The sequence below is a fragment of the Trematomus bernacchii genome, unplaced genomic scaffold (assembly GCF_902827165.1).
Source record: "Trematomus bernacchii unplaced genomic scaffold, fTreBer1.1, whole genome shotgun sequence".
Lineage (NCBI taxonomy): Eukaryota > Metazoa > Chordata > Actinopteri > Perciformes > Nototheniidae > Trematomus > Trematomus bernacchii.
The window spans coordinates 3,028,162-3,044,768 of NW_022987851.1; the positions used below are offsets into that span (position 1 = coordinate 3,028,162).

A 16,607-nucleotide genomic window follows, 5' to 3' on the forward strand; every position below is an offset into this window, starting at 1 on the left:
GAGGATTGGTATTTTATACCATTTTAATGTATTTGTACGCCAAATGTACAATGTCATTTTGTTTTAAAGTGGTAGAAAAGCATTCTGTCATCTTTTTCAGCAACTTTGTTCCATCCCTGAAATCGCCAACAGTGTGGAGATGCAGGAGTTTCTGGCTCTCAATACAGACGCCAGGATTGCCTTTGTCAAGAAACCTTTTATTGTGTCACGCATAGACAAGGTTTGATCCTGAATAGATTTGTTATGGTACTTTTCCTCAAGTCATAAAGACCAATATACACATGATAATTTGTTTTAATGCTTGTTCATTGTTCATGGGTTTTGTGTGTTTAGATTGTGGTGAATGCCATCGTGGACACTCTGAAGACAGCGTTTCCTCGTTCTGAACCTCAGAGCCCGACAGAGGATAACGAGTCAGAGATAGATGGAGGGAAAATGAGTACGGACAAGAAGAGGTATGACTCCAGAGATCCAGACTAACTTTTATCCACATTCCTAAAAAAGAACCCAGAAAATGCGGTCGGAGTGGCTAGAGTTTTTGCCGATTCGCCCCTGCTTTACCTCTGCTCCATAAACTTTGAGTCAGCTTTTGATCCCGATAGCAATGCTACCAGTTCTGTCATGTGTTTTAAAAACAATATTATCATTTGACAGAACCTCAATATCTAATAAGTTGATGTTCTGATGCTGCAGAAAATATCACATGAACTTCCTCAGCAGATGGATTTTGCCCAGTTAAGGAAATGTTTAAATGTCTTATTGTTTTTATCAAGCACTTAAAGACTTCTTGTCCAGACAACAGAATTAGGTTTTAACCTCAAGTTCTGACCATTTCACTGGATGGGAAGCCACTACTCGGCGTAAAACTTCCTTTGAGTTATCCTTGCCAAGCCCCTATCTGGCAGGTGAAAAGAAGCAGGGTTTTTCTTGAAGCAGAGTTTATTTGTTTATAGTGTCGTGGACAGTGCCCATTGATCAACTGTCACAAAAACAGTAAATGGAACAGCTTTAGCAAACATTGCTAATTTCCAGCTGTTGTCCCCGGCCAGATGATAATAGACACCCTTAAAATCGCAATACATCAACAGCATTTGTTATAACAAAAAGGACAAGTAGATACAGGCGAAAGGATAAAAGAGAACAATAAAATGCAAACAACACACGCTACTACATACATGTCACATATAGCAATCACATAACAGAAACGAGGGGCAACATGCGTGATCACAACATCTAACACACGCCACATCCAACACAGACTAGTGCGTGCAGGTGTAGTTCTCAGTGAACCATGTGTTCACCGTGTTATGTATTCCAACTTATGGCGTGTTTTATCATACTTTACATGATGACTGTTTCAGTGTGAACTCATGCAGTCATATTACATGTTTAATTATTGCACAAATGACAAACAAAAGATTTGATTTATGTGCATATTAATGTGTCTGTATGATCCCAGGTCTCGTCTGAAGTTCTCCAGTAAAAGCATCCCCTTTATGAACGGCTCAGACATTAGACCTCCGCTCTTGTTCAGTTGGGACCAAATTAGCACAGTAAGTAGTGTAACTAGCGTGTTGACATGCACCTATTTGACATTTAGGTAATCAAATTCCTTTTTGGCTTATTCATTTAATACTTTCTCCTCTCTGTTCTCAAAGGTGTTTAGCGGGATGTCTTTTGGAGACTTGCAAGCGTTTATCACTGATCAAGAAAAACTGTCTGTCAGAATCGAATCAGAGAGGGAGGGCAGTCCTGTGAGACGAGAATTCGGAGGTGATATTTGTGACCGCATGAGAAGGAATCTCAGTCAGGAACCTGGTAAGAAAGGAGCTTTCACTGTGATTGATCTCAAGTTCACTCAGGTTGCTAGTATGTACTCCATGTGTCAAAGCGGCTGTTGGTATGTTTAAAGAGATCAAGGACAGATCTTGTGGTTGTGATGGTTATCATTTGTGGTTGTCAATCACAAATGATTGACAACTGCTTCAGTAACAAAAGGAATATCAGACCATTGGCTAGGCTTAGAAAAAACTCTTACCTAGTCTTTTACTTTTACATTTTGGCCTTTGTCTTGGCTCAAAAACTGTCATTATTTGAAAAGTCTGACCTTGAACCGGATCTTTTCCAGATTAATTCAATACCCGAAATGTAAGAATTCCCTTAAATAAGGCACGATACAAGTTGAATAAATCCCTGCTTTGTAATCTTCGGGGGAGAAAGGAAGACGCACCTGGCGGTTATCTGCACTCTACTGAGTGCACTTTAGTTATCTACGCAATCATCATGTCCGACTCAGCTTTGTCTGATGTCCTTTTCCTGTGTCTGTGTCTGCTTAACTCTACCGGTTTCCATTTAGTATCTCACCACGATTACAGCAGGAATAACTGATAGAAACCGGCTTGTTCCATATTCACAATTCAGACTCTTCAGACTGGGTTCATATTTTGAAAGCCCTTGTCATGCTGGTATAGCTTAAGAGACAAAAAGCAATGAATGTGTCTTAGTGTTCGAGCCCTTTTATTTTTCCTTTCCTACTCAAAAGCTTCCATTAAACACCAAACACTGACATGGGTTAAAACTTTGGCCAAATGGTAAAAGTATAGAACGCCGAACAGTTCACAGCGCCTTTCAATAAGTGACATCAAGATTTTAAATCAACATTTAAATACTCCGTATTTGAAGGCTACACAATTACGACTTACCACTTTTTAGTGGTTCAGTTGACTAATTCCTTGTTTTGGTGTTAGTCAACAAAGATTTATTGAGTCAATTGGATGATTTCATGATTTTTCCATGCTGAAGGACTTATTTTCCAATACTTACGAAAACATCTCTGGTAAACACAAGATTTAAAGAAGTGCATTTGCGAGATTCTTTGTGAAGAGACTCAAATAATTTGATCGATTAGTCAACAAGATTGTTTGGGGGATAAGTCAACTGAGAAATTGTTTGGACAAGGACAGCCCTAATATTATCAATAAATAATATAATAAAGTATTACACTTTTTGTAAATATATATTCCGGTGGTGACTGCATTGTTCCCCTCTCCTGTGATCAAAACATTTCCTTCTGAGTGTTGGAATGTCCAAAAGTCAAATTCTATTGAAAAAAGGACAGGTGTTATAATTTCTAAACCCTGCTCTACCGCTTGTCGCTCAAATGGGAGGCACGACATTGTTGTAACAGGCTATTACTGTTTGTTAGACACAAAGATTTGGGTGATGACATCAAATCTAAACCTTTATTCGAAAAAATCTCCATAGAAGCTTTGAATACAAAAAAAGGGTACTGTGTACAGCCCTTAAAACAGCACTACACCTAGGGACAAGTCAAATAGAACCCCATGTTCAGTTCACCCTGAGGTCTACAGCGCTTCATGCAACGTTCCAGGTTTGTGGGTTGTTGTGTCTCTAAACTAAAGGATGCCTCTCCATACCAGTGGGGGATCGGGTTTTTCAGGACATTCACACCACGTACCCTGAAAATCTCTCAGACAATTCATGTTTGATTCTTTAAACTAACAGGAAGCATTAAAGAAGTACCTTGCTATTTCACATTGCCCTCCTATAACATTATGACATAAAAAGCAGCAGAACAAGATATATTTTATTTTTTTAATTCCACACATAAATGTTTTCCTTATGAAGTGACCCCCTGCCCATTGTTAGCCCTAACCGTATCCCTTAAGGTCAGCTGTCCTTAACTAGATTGTATCTCACCATCCACCATATTGCATCACGTATCATCACTACTATTCCATCTTTCTCCATCACAGGGAATCTCCATAGGAAAAATGCATGATATCATTAACGTCATATGGGAACTATCTTTGCATTGCTAGACATTGGAATTCCAAACATTCCGCGTTTAATTGAATCCAAATTGCATTTCTTCCTTGTTAGCCATCTGGTCATTGTCCTTTTGAAGGACAGATTTTTTTTCCAGACAGTCAAGGTGAATGAGAAGTGAATAAGCGCGTAGTCCTGACCAGACCCTGAAATGTTCCACTATAAAAGTTACTGGACTGACAGTTTATTGAGAACTAATTGGATGCTTTCACATCAGATGTATAGATGTCTGAATACCTCAATGTTCCAATTAGTGCATTTTCAGTATGTTGAATCTTTAAAAACAACCCAATATCAAATAATGAAACTTATTCCGTACTAAAATATTCCAAAACTACAGTTTTTTTTTTGGACTGAGCTTGTAAAACTCATATACCAAGCACTCAAGCTTGAATGGAATTAACTTCTGTACAGTTAGGTCACTTTTATAACGCAAGATACGGATGAATAACTGGAAGTAATACAAATGACATGTTCACATTTAGAAATACAATTACAGAAATCTTGTTATATAACATTCATTTTCCTAACGTGAGCATTTAACTGGAGAAGTTTCATTGTGATATCTATTAGATAAATCTTAAAACTACATATTCTGCAGACGGCAATAGGAACACATAATACATCTAGATTTAATGAAGAGTGGTTGATTTCAGAGTGCAATAATGACTCTTAGCAGAACCAGCAGCTGCTCAGTGTGACCACATGAGGGCAGTGTTACTAAATATATGAAGCTGATGATATTACTGGTCCTTCATGTTCATCAGATGCAAACAGAATCAAAATACCTCTTTAAACAGATTACTTATGTTAGGTTTGAGATATACATACATGTCCCTCCATCTGTCTACCAAGTGCTGCTTTTGCATGCTAAACCGACATACAGTATGTTGAGTATGATATTTGAATGTAGAAAAATTATCTTTGTCTATAACAAAGTCATTATCTTGTAATATTGAGTTTTTAATTTGTCTTGCATTTTGTGGTGTAGCCTCTGAGATGGAGCTGGCTGAGGTGGCTCTGAACATCCTGTGTCTGCTGATGAAGGAGCAGTGGAGCTGGTTGTGCAGCGAAAACATTCAGAGGACCATCAGGCTGCTGTTCGGGACCCTTATCAACAGGTGACGTGATACATTTGTTGTAGAATGCCACAAAAAGTTACTATAAGTAAGGTTTTTACATTAGGAAGAGATACAGAGACACAAAACCATGTTTAAAGCTTGGATAAGTAACATTGGAGAAGCCAGCAAGAGTAAGTTTGATTTAAAAAATCCAAACAATACAGCCTTATGTTTCCAACTTTTTTCCAAAGAAAGTTGCAATAAGCACAGGTTCCAGTATTCTTGCAAGAAAATAGCAACACTGACATATATTCAATAACTATATGACATATAGACTGTAGAAAGTAAAGAACAGTTTAGATATTTTTGGCAATGCAAGATGTTGATTTTTGATTGTATCCTAATCTTAAATTATCCAAAAGGCTTTATTTACGTATTCAAATCGCTGACATTTTTTTATAATGAATGCCTCCGAACCCTCTTACCTGTTCTTATCTTTGTATTCACTACTCTAATAGGGATGTCGCAAGAACCGATACATAGGCAAATCAATAAAAAAAAATGTAACTTTGTTCTTAAGTAACACTAATGGGATCAGGTCTTGAGACCAACGGCATCGTATTGTCCAGCCTAAACTCACTATCCACTATCTTTCCTGATACATCTACATGGTTAAAAACAAATCTGTGTTGAATTTGGCAGGACCAGAGCTAGTTAACGTTAGCTGTTAGCTGTTAGCTGTTAGCTGTTAGCTGTTAGCTGTTAGCTGTTAGCTGTTAGCTGTTAGCTGTTAGCAGCCGGCAGTAGCTCTATTGTGTAAAACTCTGTTTTAGGTGAAGGTTGATTATAAAGTCATTAAGATGTGTTCAAATATAATTTTGTGAAATTTAGTTTTTAGTTAATCTTGTTCAAGAAGATGTTTTCACGGCAATAAATAATAGATTCAATAGAGGGAACTATCACCTTTTAACTTCCCAGCAAAAGAAACAGGATACACACGGTAATATGTAAATGTGTGGTGAAATACAGTGATTTATCGGAAATGTTTCTTATGGTGGTATTTAATTGCTTATCGAGAATCATGGAATTTCACTGGTATTGGAAGCAACTAATAAATGTTTCAACACAGTCTCACGGCATTTCGTGTTATAGTCACGAAATTAATCTATTGATTCGTGTTCACCAACACGATTTCGCCATTTTTTTCGTGTCACACAGAACGATTTTAAAAGCAATGTAAATAATAACAAATTAGAAGGAAAAAGACATTTAAAAAAATACAGATTTAAGTATTCTGACACAGAACGATTTTAGAAGCAATGTATTTATATTGGTAGTATGTTTCGTGCCTGCACCAAATAATAACAAATTAGAAGGAAAAAAAATAAACATAAAAAACATAAAATACAGATTTCAGTATTCTGAGGCTCTGAGCCCCATTTATTTTCCTCACTGACGGCAAAAAAACTCAGACATTATACAATTTAAAATAAAAGGGATAGGGTTAGGCTTAGGGTAGGATATTGAGTAAGAACATGTTTTTATGAACCATCTGGTCTTCCAAGACCCGACCGGACAAAAAGACGTGTTGCAGGCACGAAACATACTACCAATAGAAATACATTGCATTTAAAATCGTTCTGTGTGACACGAAAAAAATGTGAAAATCGTGTTGGTGAACACCAATCAATAGATTAATTTCGTGACTAATAACACGAAATGCCGTGAGACTGGGTTGAATGTTTGGTATTGTGACAACCCCATTTCTTGGAGTTCGCAGGTCTTTAAAAAACACTTTGGTTGAGTCATAATGACACTTTTATGGCTATCCACTTGTACATGTTTTGTTAATCCTGATGATAATGGATATTATTTATGTAATATTGCTGAGACACAACTTTACTTGGAAAATGCAGACACTTTCCCCATCCTCAGTGACTTATTATAAGCAGATGCTGGTACCAATTTGAAACCTACTAATATAGATCTTTCCAAGTGAACCTGGCTGACGCTGCCACAACAATGCAAATCATTTTTCTCTCCCTTTAACAGCAGTAGCCTTTGGTTGACTCTGTCTTCTTAAAGTACTTTTACGAGGTTCTATGCTACGAGCTTTCGGCTGCTAAGAAGTGATGGAAATGTAGACGTAGTGGGACTTTGTGGACTCAGCCAGGTCAGGACATGAGAACAAATGGTTCCTAGTGGAGATTCCACAGAGAGGACTGTTTATGAGCTGGAGAGGGGACTCTGGCTCATGTACAGTCGTTAGTCAAGAGAGTTGATATTTAGGCTTGGCCACGAGTCTTTGCAGTGGTCCGTGTTTTAAAAGGAGCATCACTTGCCATGCACTGTATTAACCACTTTACAGAAACGAAAGAATCAGAGAACTTTGCTCTTGCTAAACAGTATGTGGTATTTTTATTATTACACTTGTTGTTTAATAGTTTATGTGCATACGTGCATGAATGCTCACCTATTTGGCACTATAAAGAATGCCTGACAGCAACTTCCCAAACATTTGTCGCAGATAGGTATAGCTCTGACTGCCAGTAAACTGAACATGCAGACAATGTTCTCGGGTTCTAGTGTTTGTGGTGTCAGTGCTGTGACCTCACGTTCCCCGGGGTGTCAGTACCGAAATATCGTTTCTTCACATTGATACTGGGCCCTCTATTTTAAGAAGTTCCACCAGCCAAGTATGAAAGGCCTTTTGTTTGGCCTTGTCTATATGAGGCTGCCGTCTGTCAACATTGCAGTCAGAGCTCTCGGTGTGGCAGGTATCTCCTCTCATCGACTGGTTTCTCTGTGAGAAGGAGACGAGATGCTCTGGACGGCTGTCTACAGAAACACTACCTATGCAGTTGTGTCACTAAGATAGCTCTGTTCATGTATCATTTTTCAACGAAGTTTAAAACGAATGCAAAGTGGTATTATATGGTAAGAACATGAAGAGTACAACATTAAATGTAATAGAAAAGCAGCATTTGCTTGTGTTTAAATCTAAAATAATATCAAAAACAGCCATTGAAGCAAATTTTCGGACACCTTCCGTTTCAGTCCCGTGATATCATTGGGCTCCAAATAACTTTTTGCCATTTACTTTATTTGGAAAGACACTTCTGTTGACATACGCTAAATGAACTACCTCGTACAAACAACCTAGTTTGACAACTTAAAAGTTGTAAAATGTGCTTAAAGCCAAATCCAAAGCTGTTTTCAGTTTCCAATCGTTTGACAAAACTGAGACCGGACGTGATGCTGTCGTGAGGGTTTGGTTTGGAGGCGGGGTTTAAGGAAAACGTAAGTGACCATGCTCTATGGGCCCAATGATTATAGAATATTTCCGGAAGGTCCAGGGAAGTATTTTCAGGCCATTTTGTAACTCTCATAGGAATGAACGGGGTCTGGCCTCCAACGCTGTATTCAGTTCTCTTTATACATCCATGGTCTCGACCCACAACCTTTGGGCTTAAGCCATGATTTACTGATGCTTAATAGAAATTATGCCTTTTTATTTTTTGGATTTCCCCCATTTGATTAAGACATACAACACATTTTGGGTCCAATTCAAGAAGAATTTTAGCCTCTAATAAAAAAATGCTTTTAGCCATGCCAGCGTGACTTCGAGGGTGGGAATAATGGCTGGCCAATTGATCTATCACTCTGGTCCAGACTGAAATATCAATGGATTGTCTTGGAGTCTGTCACAGACACTCATGACTCCCAGTGAAAGAATCCTAATGACTTTGTCGATTCCCTGAAATGTAATTTGGGACCAGGCCCGCCCCTCCCTACACGCAGATCACGCAGACTGCGGAGGGGGCCTCATCTTGCGGAGGGGTCCTCATCTGATGCGGTGCACTAAACTTACATTTGTAACACTACAGATTCACACTGATACTAGTCACCTCGGTGGTGAAACAGAACAACACAAGTAGCAACCACCTGAATGTTTATTCTAACATGGAATCCAACAGCACTGAAGAGTTAGAGAGCCTTCATTGTTTCAGTTTTGGTCAGTGATTCCTTTTCATAAATTGATCCACAGGGTTAGGGTTCCATACAAATCTTAATGTTTTTTAGTGGGACTAGCAGTTTATTTTAGAAGCTGCAGAGAGAAACCATATCCATGTGTGTTGGTGGGAGATAAAACCAGGACACAACTGTGTGTGTGTGTGTGTGTGTGTGTGTGTGTGTGTGTGTGTGTGTGTGTGTGTGTGTGTGTGTGTGTGTGTGTGTGTGTGTGTGTGTGTGTGTGTGTGTGTGTGTGTGTGTGTGTGTGTGTGTGTGTGTGTGTGTGTGTGTGTGTGTGTGTGTGTGTGTGTGTGTGTGTGTGTGTGTGTGTGTGTGTGGTGTGTGTGTGTGTGTGTGTGTGTGTGTGTGTGTGTGTGTGTGTGTGTGTGTGTGTGTGTGTGTGTGTGTGTGTGTGTGTGTGTGTGTGTGTGTGTGTGTGTGTGTGTGTGTGTGTGTGTGTGTGTGTGTGTGTGTGTGTGTGTGTGTGTGTGTGTGTGTGTGTGTGTGTGTGTGTGTGTGTGTGTGTGTGTGTGAGGTCTGGCTGGAAAAGCCGGCTCTGTGCTCCTATAAATGGGGTCCAAGGCAAAGCTCTGGTTTGGGAGATGTCTGAGTTTTATGGACTGGAAAGTGGGAAAGTTTAGGATGAATATAGTCTCTTTCTCTTAGACAGCAGTCTGGATGGAAAATCCAGCTGGAGCCAGATTGTTGTCAGTGTCTAGATGTAGCAGCCACTCTATGTGAACATCACCAGCATTATTATGAACCCTCATGTTCTGGTTTTAAGTTAAACGTAATGCTTCCTTCGTTTGCCAAATAAAAAGGTTTATCAAAAATCACCTTGAGTTAATGCACTTGCGTTTAATCTGTAAACCTGTAAACATTTGTATCGCTTATTATTAACGTTACCAATTTGACCCCACTTTTGTCCCGTAACATGTAATGCACTGACTTGAGTACATCACATTTAAAAAAGATTTGTTGCTAAAACATGCGCTAGCCAGTTTCTTCAAGTTGTACTGGAGGAGATAGGGGGATACAGTCACCATTGTAGGAAAAGACAGTGCGCGCAATATGTTAGCGTCAGTAAGAAAACCCCCCATGATAAATGTTCCGTTTAGCGTACATTATACAGAGGGGAATCACAGCTGCTCTCCGTGACTCTGGGACTTCATGCCAATAATTCAGAAATCATCCAAACGCAACTCAAATGTTATAAAGTAAAAAATACTCTACTTCCTCATACCAGTTTGTCATCCATTCACGTATATTTGTTTACAACCCAGCCCAAAAACAGTACAAGCAAATACTAAACGCAATTAAATTATTTTATCCATTGACACGACTACCAATAATACAAATAAGTCAATGAAAAATTCAGAGCGTTGATACTTATGTCAGCCTTTAAAATGTGTGAGGTAATTTCTATAAATGCTTGCGTGAGTGTTTAGGTTGCCCTACTACAGAATGAAATACGCCCTCAGAGTCTCTGATATTCACTTACAAGCACCAGACAACCCTGGCTGCAGCGATGCGGTGGAGAAAGACAGTTAGTCGCAATGATGATAGAATATAATGATTGTAATTAATCTTATTGCATCAAATGGTTCAGATTTTCTTGGAAAGCTGTTTTGCCATTGGCTGTGGTTACCAACACACTAAGTTTGGAACATTTCCCTTGAGTGAGTTGACGTCATTCGGGCTGATGGACGGACACATTTACCACTCCAACTTATTGGAGAGTCCACCTGCTCTACAGTGCTGTTGCTGTCTTTGTTCTTGTTTTGCAGTCGGTTGTCTGTAAGTTGGACCGGCTTCCTTATTGCATTTCAAGACATTTCAACGCAATCATTTCCATGTGGCAACTCCATTCTGCCCATCTTTTCTGCACCTGTCCCACAATGACATGATTCTTTATTTTTACTCACTAATACAGTATATTAATACTTCTATAAACAAATCAAATGGTAGCACAAGTTCTTGCTGACAGCTTGATGATGGAGGTGAGGATGAAGGGAGCATGGAGGATTTGAAGCTTGTCAACAGTTGTCATATAGAAGGCTCTCACTCACTCAATCTTTGTATTTTGCCCTCTCTGCTTCAGCTACACTGTTAATTAATACCAAGGGATCTCTGTCTGACATACAGTGGCCTGCTTGGGTTTCAGCGGTGGTGAACAACAAGTTGTTTGGCTTCAGGAAGGTGGTTTTGGTCTCACAGCTGCACGATTTAGCTCGTGACCACATTGTGGCATTTGGAGAGAACTCTGAAGATGCGGTCAGAACTCCAACATTACCAAAATACAAAACACTGGGTTTTATAAGTAGTATATTTTATTCACTATGACTCCACTGGCATGTTATTTCATAATTTTGTTTTTCGATGTTTCAATCTGGCAGTTTCACTCTTAGAGCATTGATTCGGGGTGTATCCAATAACAACAGTCTTCAATGTTAATCTGGTTTAATATAGTATTTTCTAGGGTTTTCACTTCAGGCTCATGAAGATTACATTGTGAAGACCCTGTGATTTAACAGTTGTAACAAAGCCATATACCAAAATCTCCAAACTAAAGTGTTTTTTAAGGCACTGTAAAACCATAATCAGGGCTTTTTCGCAGAACAATATTAACACATGAGCCTCTCACTAGTTTTTTTCTCAGATTTTTTATAGGAGTATCTCACAGTCTTCATCAGCAGACTTTATTTCTTACTGAATCAAGTCTTCAAGTCAAGAGATTGTCTTTCAGTATTTAATAGGCTTTCTGCAGAAAGGATATGTATGCTCTTTATCTGCTCTTCGTAAGCTTTTAGAAACGCAGAATTGTTGGGACTCTTAAACAGTGTAAAAACAACAACTTATCTGTATTAGTACATTTACTTTAGGGTTATGCACTGTGAGAAAAAACACACAGCAAAAGAACATTCAGTAACTTTCCCATTCTTGCACGTGATTAATCAAACGCATCAATATTGCAATTTTCAATTACAATAGAACACATCTATGACATGTATTATTTATATATATATATATATATACAGTTTTCACTCAGTAAGAGATAGGATGTGATCTCTTTGACAATTGAGCAAAAAACTCCTAATGAAAAAGACTAGGAAATACAGGTAAAAGATGCAGAAAACATTGGTTAGAAGACCTTGCGCTACGATTGGTTTTGTTAATGATATGAAAAAAAAGTTGCATCTCAAAAAATGAAAGTAAACGATTTAGAGGAATATATATACCATAAAGCAGAATATGCTACAGGTGGTCTGGTTTGGCTTTTGATCTGTCTAAGAACTTAACCCATTCACAGTGTATTTAAATTCATGAAAGTCAATTGTAATGTACTTAGTTCCACATTCTCCTGCCAGTACAATTTAGACCCAGCTTAAGTTCATCCAAGTTTGATGCATGCTGCCATCTCCACTAGAGAGAACAAGAGTATTAAAACTAATTGGTAAAGGCACAGTGGTCTTAAATTACTACATCTGCAAATATGTATCAGCAGATATTTAGTTTGAGGTATTAACAGTAGAAGAAAACAGTCATACGTGTCTGGCTTTGAAGACTATTATATATCTTCGATAGTTATTACTTTAGTAAGCGTTCCCTGAATGTATTCTTTTGGATATTGTGTATCATTTGGCACGTATGTCTGGCTTCCAGAGTTTATTCTTTTTGTCATGTCCTTACATAACAGAAAACCTCATGCAGTATGCAGTATGAATACTCTAAAGACCCTATTATTCTCAATGATGTGGGGAATCCGGGGATTTAGGTATTTGGATTCGTCTAAAAACCATCCACTCTGGATTGTTCTTGACACTGCTGCTTGTTTCCACAGTGAGGAGGTTATATCCTTCGCCGTTTTCCTGTTCCTTGACATATGGGTCCCGGGGCCAGGCGTGTGGTGTAAACAGAACACCCTGCTGGGAGCTCCAAGCTTCTCCTGTCAGCAGGAATTCACTCTCAGGCCCAGTGTGCTGGTGGTCAGACGGGTGGGCTACACAAGACAGATCTGGTATTAGTGGGAAGAAGAGGAGGGAGTGTTGGATGGAAAGAGGCTGTTACATAATGGAGCTGGGCTATCTATCAGGCTCTGTTGAGTGGAGTCAGTGCGACGACCCTGGACAAGCTGTTCCTGAGAGGAGACAAATTCAGACTCACCCCGTAAAGTGGGATCAGTCTGTAAGTGGTTTCTATCTCACCCCGTGTTTCAGTTGGACGTGTGCCCTGTGTCATGTCACTATCACGTTCGCTAGAGGAATTATTCCCTTTTTACATCTACGAGCGTTTCTGAAGAATAAATATTGTCTTCTATTACAGGCTAATAGTAGTCTGCAGTTGCTTTCCAATTCTTACAGACCTATGTAATCCTCTCAAGGGGACATAATAGGTCAAATACTTAGGTCACTTTTCGTGAAGGTTATGAAACATACTTATCCCCGGGCCCCTGGGTGCCATCAGTTCAAGCTTGCCAGCCTCTGTGTTCATTTATCCTTATTTAGTGTCAGCGAGTTGAAAGGACGACAAAATCCTCCCTCCCCAGGACATGAAAGATAATATGTCTCATTATTATCCACACTCTTGGGAAGGTTAGATGAAGAACAAGTGTCGTGTGCTTAAACACCGTCCGGATGTTTGCATGATGAACTTGATAAGCGACCCTTTGGCCCCTTCACATCTCCGGTGTCTGCTTTCCCCGCTCACCTGAGCCCGGGGGCCCGAGATGTGGCTCCAGAGTTCGTCTTCTGTCTCCCGGGACATACTTGTGCAATGACATCTTGTCTGTCGAAAACTGTCTGTAGGCTTATTTTAGCTCCAATGGGACCTGGCGTTTACCATAGATGGTAACTCAAATAAATCCCACTGGAGTCCAACACATGCATAGTTGTGCGCCAGCTCAGCTGATGTTCTACGATTTTTTTGGATTCTCTTGCGTCACATGTTATTGATTTCCTGCCAAGTCATCGAAGTATCTTTCTTCCTCTTTTAGCTTGGTTGCCATTGATTGTGTCAGTTTCATTGTTGGAGTTGAGCCCTGTAGTTCATTTAATCACTCCTTCAGACCCATGAGCTTGTAAGGGTAACTGGACTCTATCTCAGGACTTTAAGTGAGGATCTTTTTGAGGCTAAGACTACATGTGTTGTCACAGCTAGAGGAACATGCTAATGCTAAGAAATTAGCATGAATATATGTGGTGGCTTTTTAAAATTGCAATGTTTCTGCAGTGTTAACACATTCATATTTTTATTTCATACAAAAAGTAACTTTTCTCTTCTTGTGAGTCGACATTTGAAAGAACAATCATAATACAGCAAAAACAAGACATCTTAGAATACTTATTTTTCATGTATTGCTATGATGCCTTGCTGAAAGAGGGGGAAAATGTCCTTTGGCGATGTTTGTGTGATATAAAGTATGACATTCTCAGTATTGCACCACAAAATGTTTCAATGCCAACCCTCAAATGTCAGTAAACTTCCACGGGACGGAGACACAAAAACAGTTTTGTCCCCATTTGAAAAGTGGAAAAACATGCACAATCGCTGCAGAATATCTACAGTTTATCCTTTCTTTCACAGAAATACATGATTATTCAAATATTTAGCTGTAAACTAGCAATAATGTCAAAAACACTAAATCTGTCAGTTATGTAAATGAACGACATTTAGCTGGAAAACTAGCTCAGGTAGGTTTCACAAACGGTGTAAGAAGTATTACCAGTCAGTCCAGATGAGTCAAAGGAGTAGGAGGATGTCATATTTGGAGTTGTCAGGGATCTTCCTCTGAGCTCATCCTGGGTTGGCACTGCCTCCTCTCTACGCCTGCTACTTGTGTATCTTTGGAAACTCAAGGGCAATGCTCGAGGGTATTTTCCTCAAAGGATCTCAGTATGTCACCTGCACTGTACACATCTGTTTCCTGGCAGCACTAACACAGTAATCATTACCACAGGGAGAAGCTGGCTCTCCTCTCCTGTGAGCGGCTTGTTTTTCACCCAGCAGTCTTGGGTCGGCCACTCTGTGTACAGCACTGCTAGACTGTTCAGATAAAAAAAAACATGGCTGTAATATACATTTATTTTCTTTATGATAACTGCTGTACACATAAAAAAAATCTAAATGCCAGTGAAGAGGGTGAAGTTTGTTAAACTTCATGCTGATAGAAACGACAAACTTAGGAAACTTGTCCTGACAAGATCCGTACTTGTGTGTTAATGATAATTTAATTTGTTTTTTGATCAATTTAAACCTCATCAATCCCCCAGGCAGAGAGCAAAACATTAGTTAAATGTGAGTTAGAAAAATATTTCTCTGACAAGGGTAGCTGGAAAAGTACTGGTGGTTTTCATGGTAGTAATAATTCTGTACAGTCTAAAACTTTACCAGACCACAATCCCTCATATAGACTTACTTGGCATTTGTCAGCTCTAATTGGTCGATGTGTGTGTGTGTGTGTGTGTGTGTGTGTGTGTGTGTGTGTGTGTGTGTGTGTGTGTGTGTGTGTGTGTGTGTGTGTGTGTGTGTGTGTGTGTGTGTGTGTGTGTGTGTGTGTGTGTGTGTGTGTGTGTGTGTGTGTGTGTGTGTGTGTGTGTGTGTGTGTGTGTGTGTGTGTGTGTGTGTGTGTGTGTGTGTGTGTGTGTGTGTGTGTGTGTGTGTGTGTGTGTGTGTGTGTGTGTGTGTGTGTGTGTGTGTGTGTGTGTGTGTGTGTGTGTGTGTGTGTGTGTGTGTGTGTGTGTGTGTGTGTGTGTGTGTGTGTGTGTGTGTGTGTGTGTGTGTGTGTGTGTGTGTGTGTGTGTGTGTGTGTGTGTGTGTGTGTGTGTGTGTGTGTGTGTGTGTGTGTGTGTGTGTGTGTGTGTGTGTGTGTGTGTGTGTGTGTGTGGTTGCATGGGCCAAAAGGAAAAGTAATCTCTTCGGTGATTGCCATAAGACTGCAATGGTGATGACAGCAAGTTCGAAGGATGTTAGTGTAGCATAGGCAAGAACCTTGACCCGTGTGTGTCTTGATGTTTTCATGCACTGACCTATCTCGTTAAGCATGTGCTAAGATGTGACGTGTGATACCCAGACGGTGTTAATGCAAACCTCTGTGGGCCATATGGGATTAGATTCTGGCTCAGGTCTGTAACGTCACATGTCTGTGTTTTGACCAGCCATGGGGAACACGGCGCCATGACAGTCCCTATAAAACCAGACCCGCACACTCAAACATACACAGAGAAACAGAGCTGAGTGTAGACAGAGGGGCGGGCGGCTGTAAGACGGCACCATGTCCTGAATGGAGGTGCTGATGTGATGAGCAATGTGCCGGAGGGCTGCACTGGGAGCAGACACATCACACAGTGAAAACAACTGTTCCCACTGCTGACATCTGTGTTCCTCACAACTGGAAGTCTGGTCCTTAGATATAGAAATTCTGCAGGAATGGATAATTCTGTAGTATGAGTAATACTGTGTGGGCTGTTAAAGGATGATGAAACCCACCTTCCTGTAATTATATTTGCCTTGTCACTGCCCACTAGTGTTCGGTCTAATGGTCTCATCGTGCCTTTTGCATCTGTTTGTGCTCTTCCTTGGTTGATGTGTACAGTACACGAGAGTGTGGATACGATATAAGACAGATGGGTTGGGCCGAGTTTTGACAGTTTTATACAGATTGTGTCCGGGTTCGGCCTACTTGAC

The 16,607-nt window shown here is 39.9% G+C and overlaps 1 protein-coding gene across 1 annotated transcript in view; it reads left to right on the top strand.

Moving 5' to 3' along the window:
• The window catches only part of LOC117468832 (sorting nexin-19-like), a 35,602-nt gene that overhangs the window by 5,231 nt on the left and 13,764 nt on the right, over positions 1-16,607 (top strand). Inside the window, 5 exon segments of the mRNA XM_034113147.1 lie at positions 101-220; positions 334-455; positions 1,460-1,553; positions 1,659-1,818; positions 4,841-4,970. Of these exon segments, the coding sequence (XP_033969038.1) occupies positions 101-220; positions 334-455; positions 1,460-1,553; positions 1,659-1,818; positions 4,841-4,970 (626 nt within the window).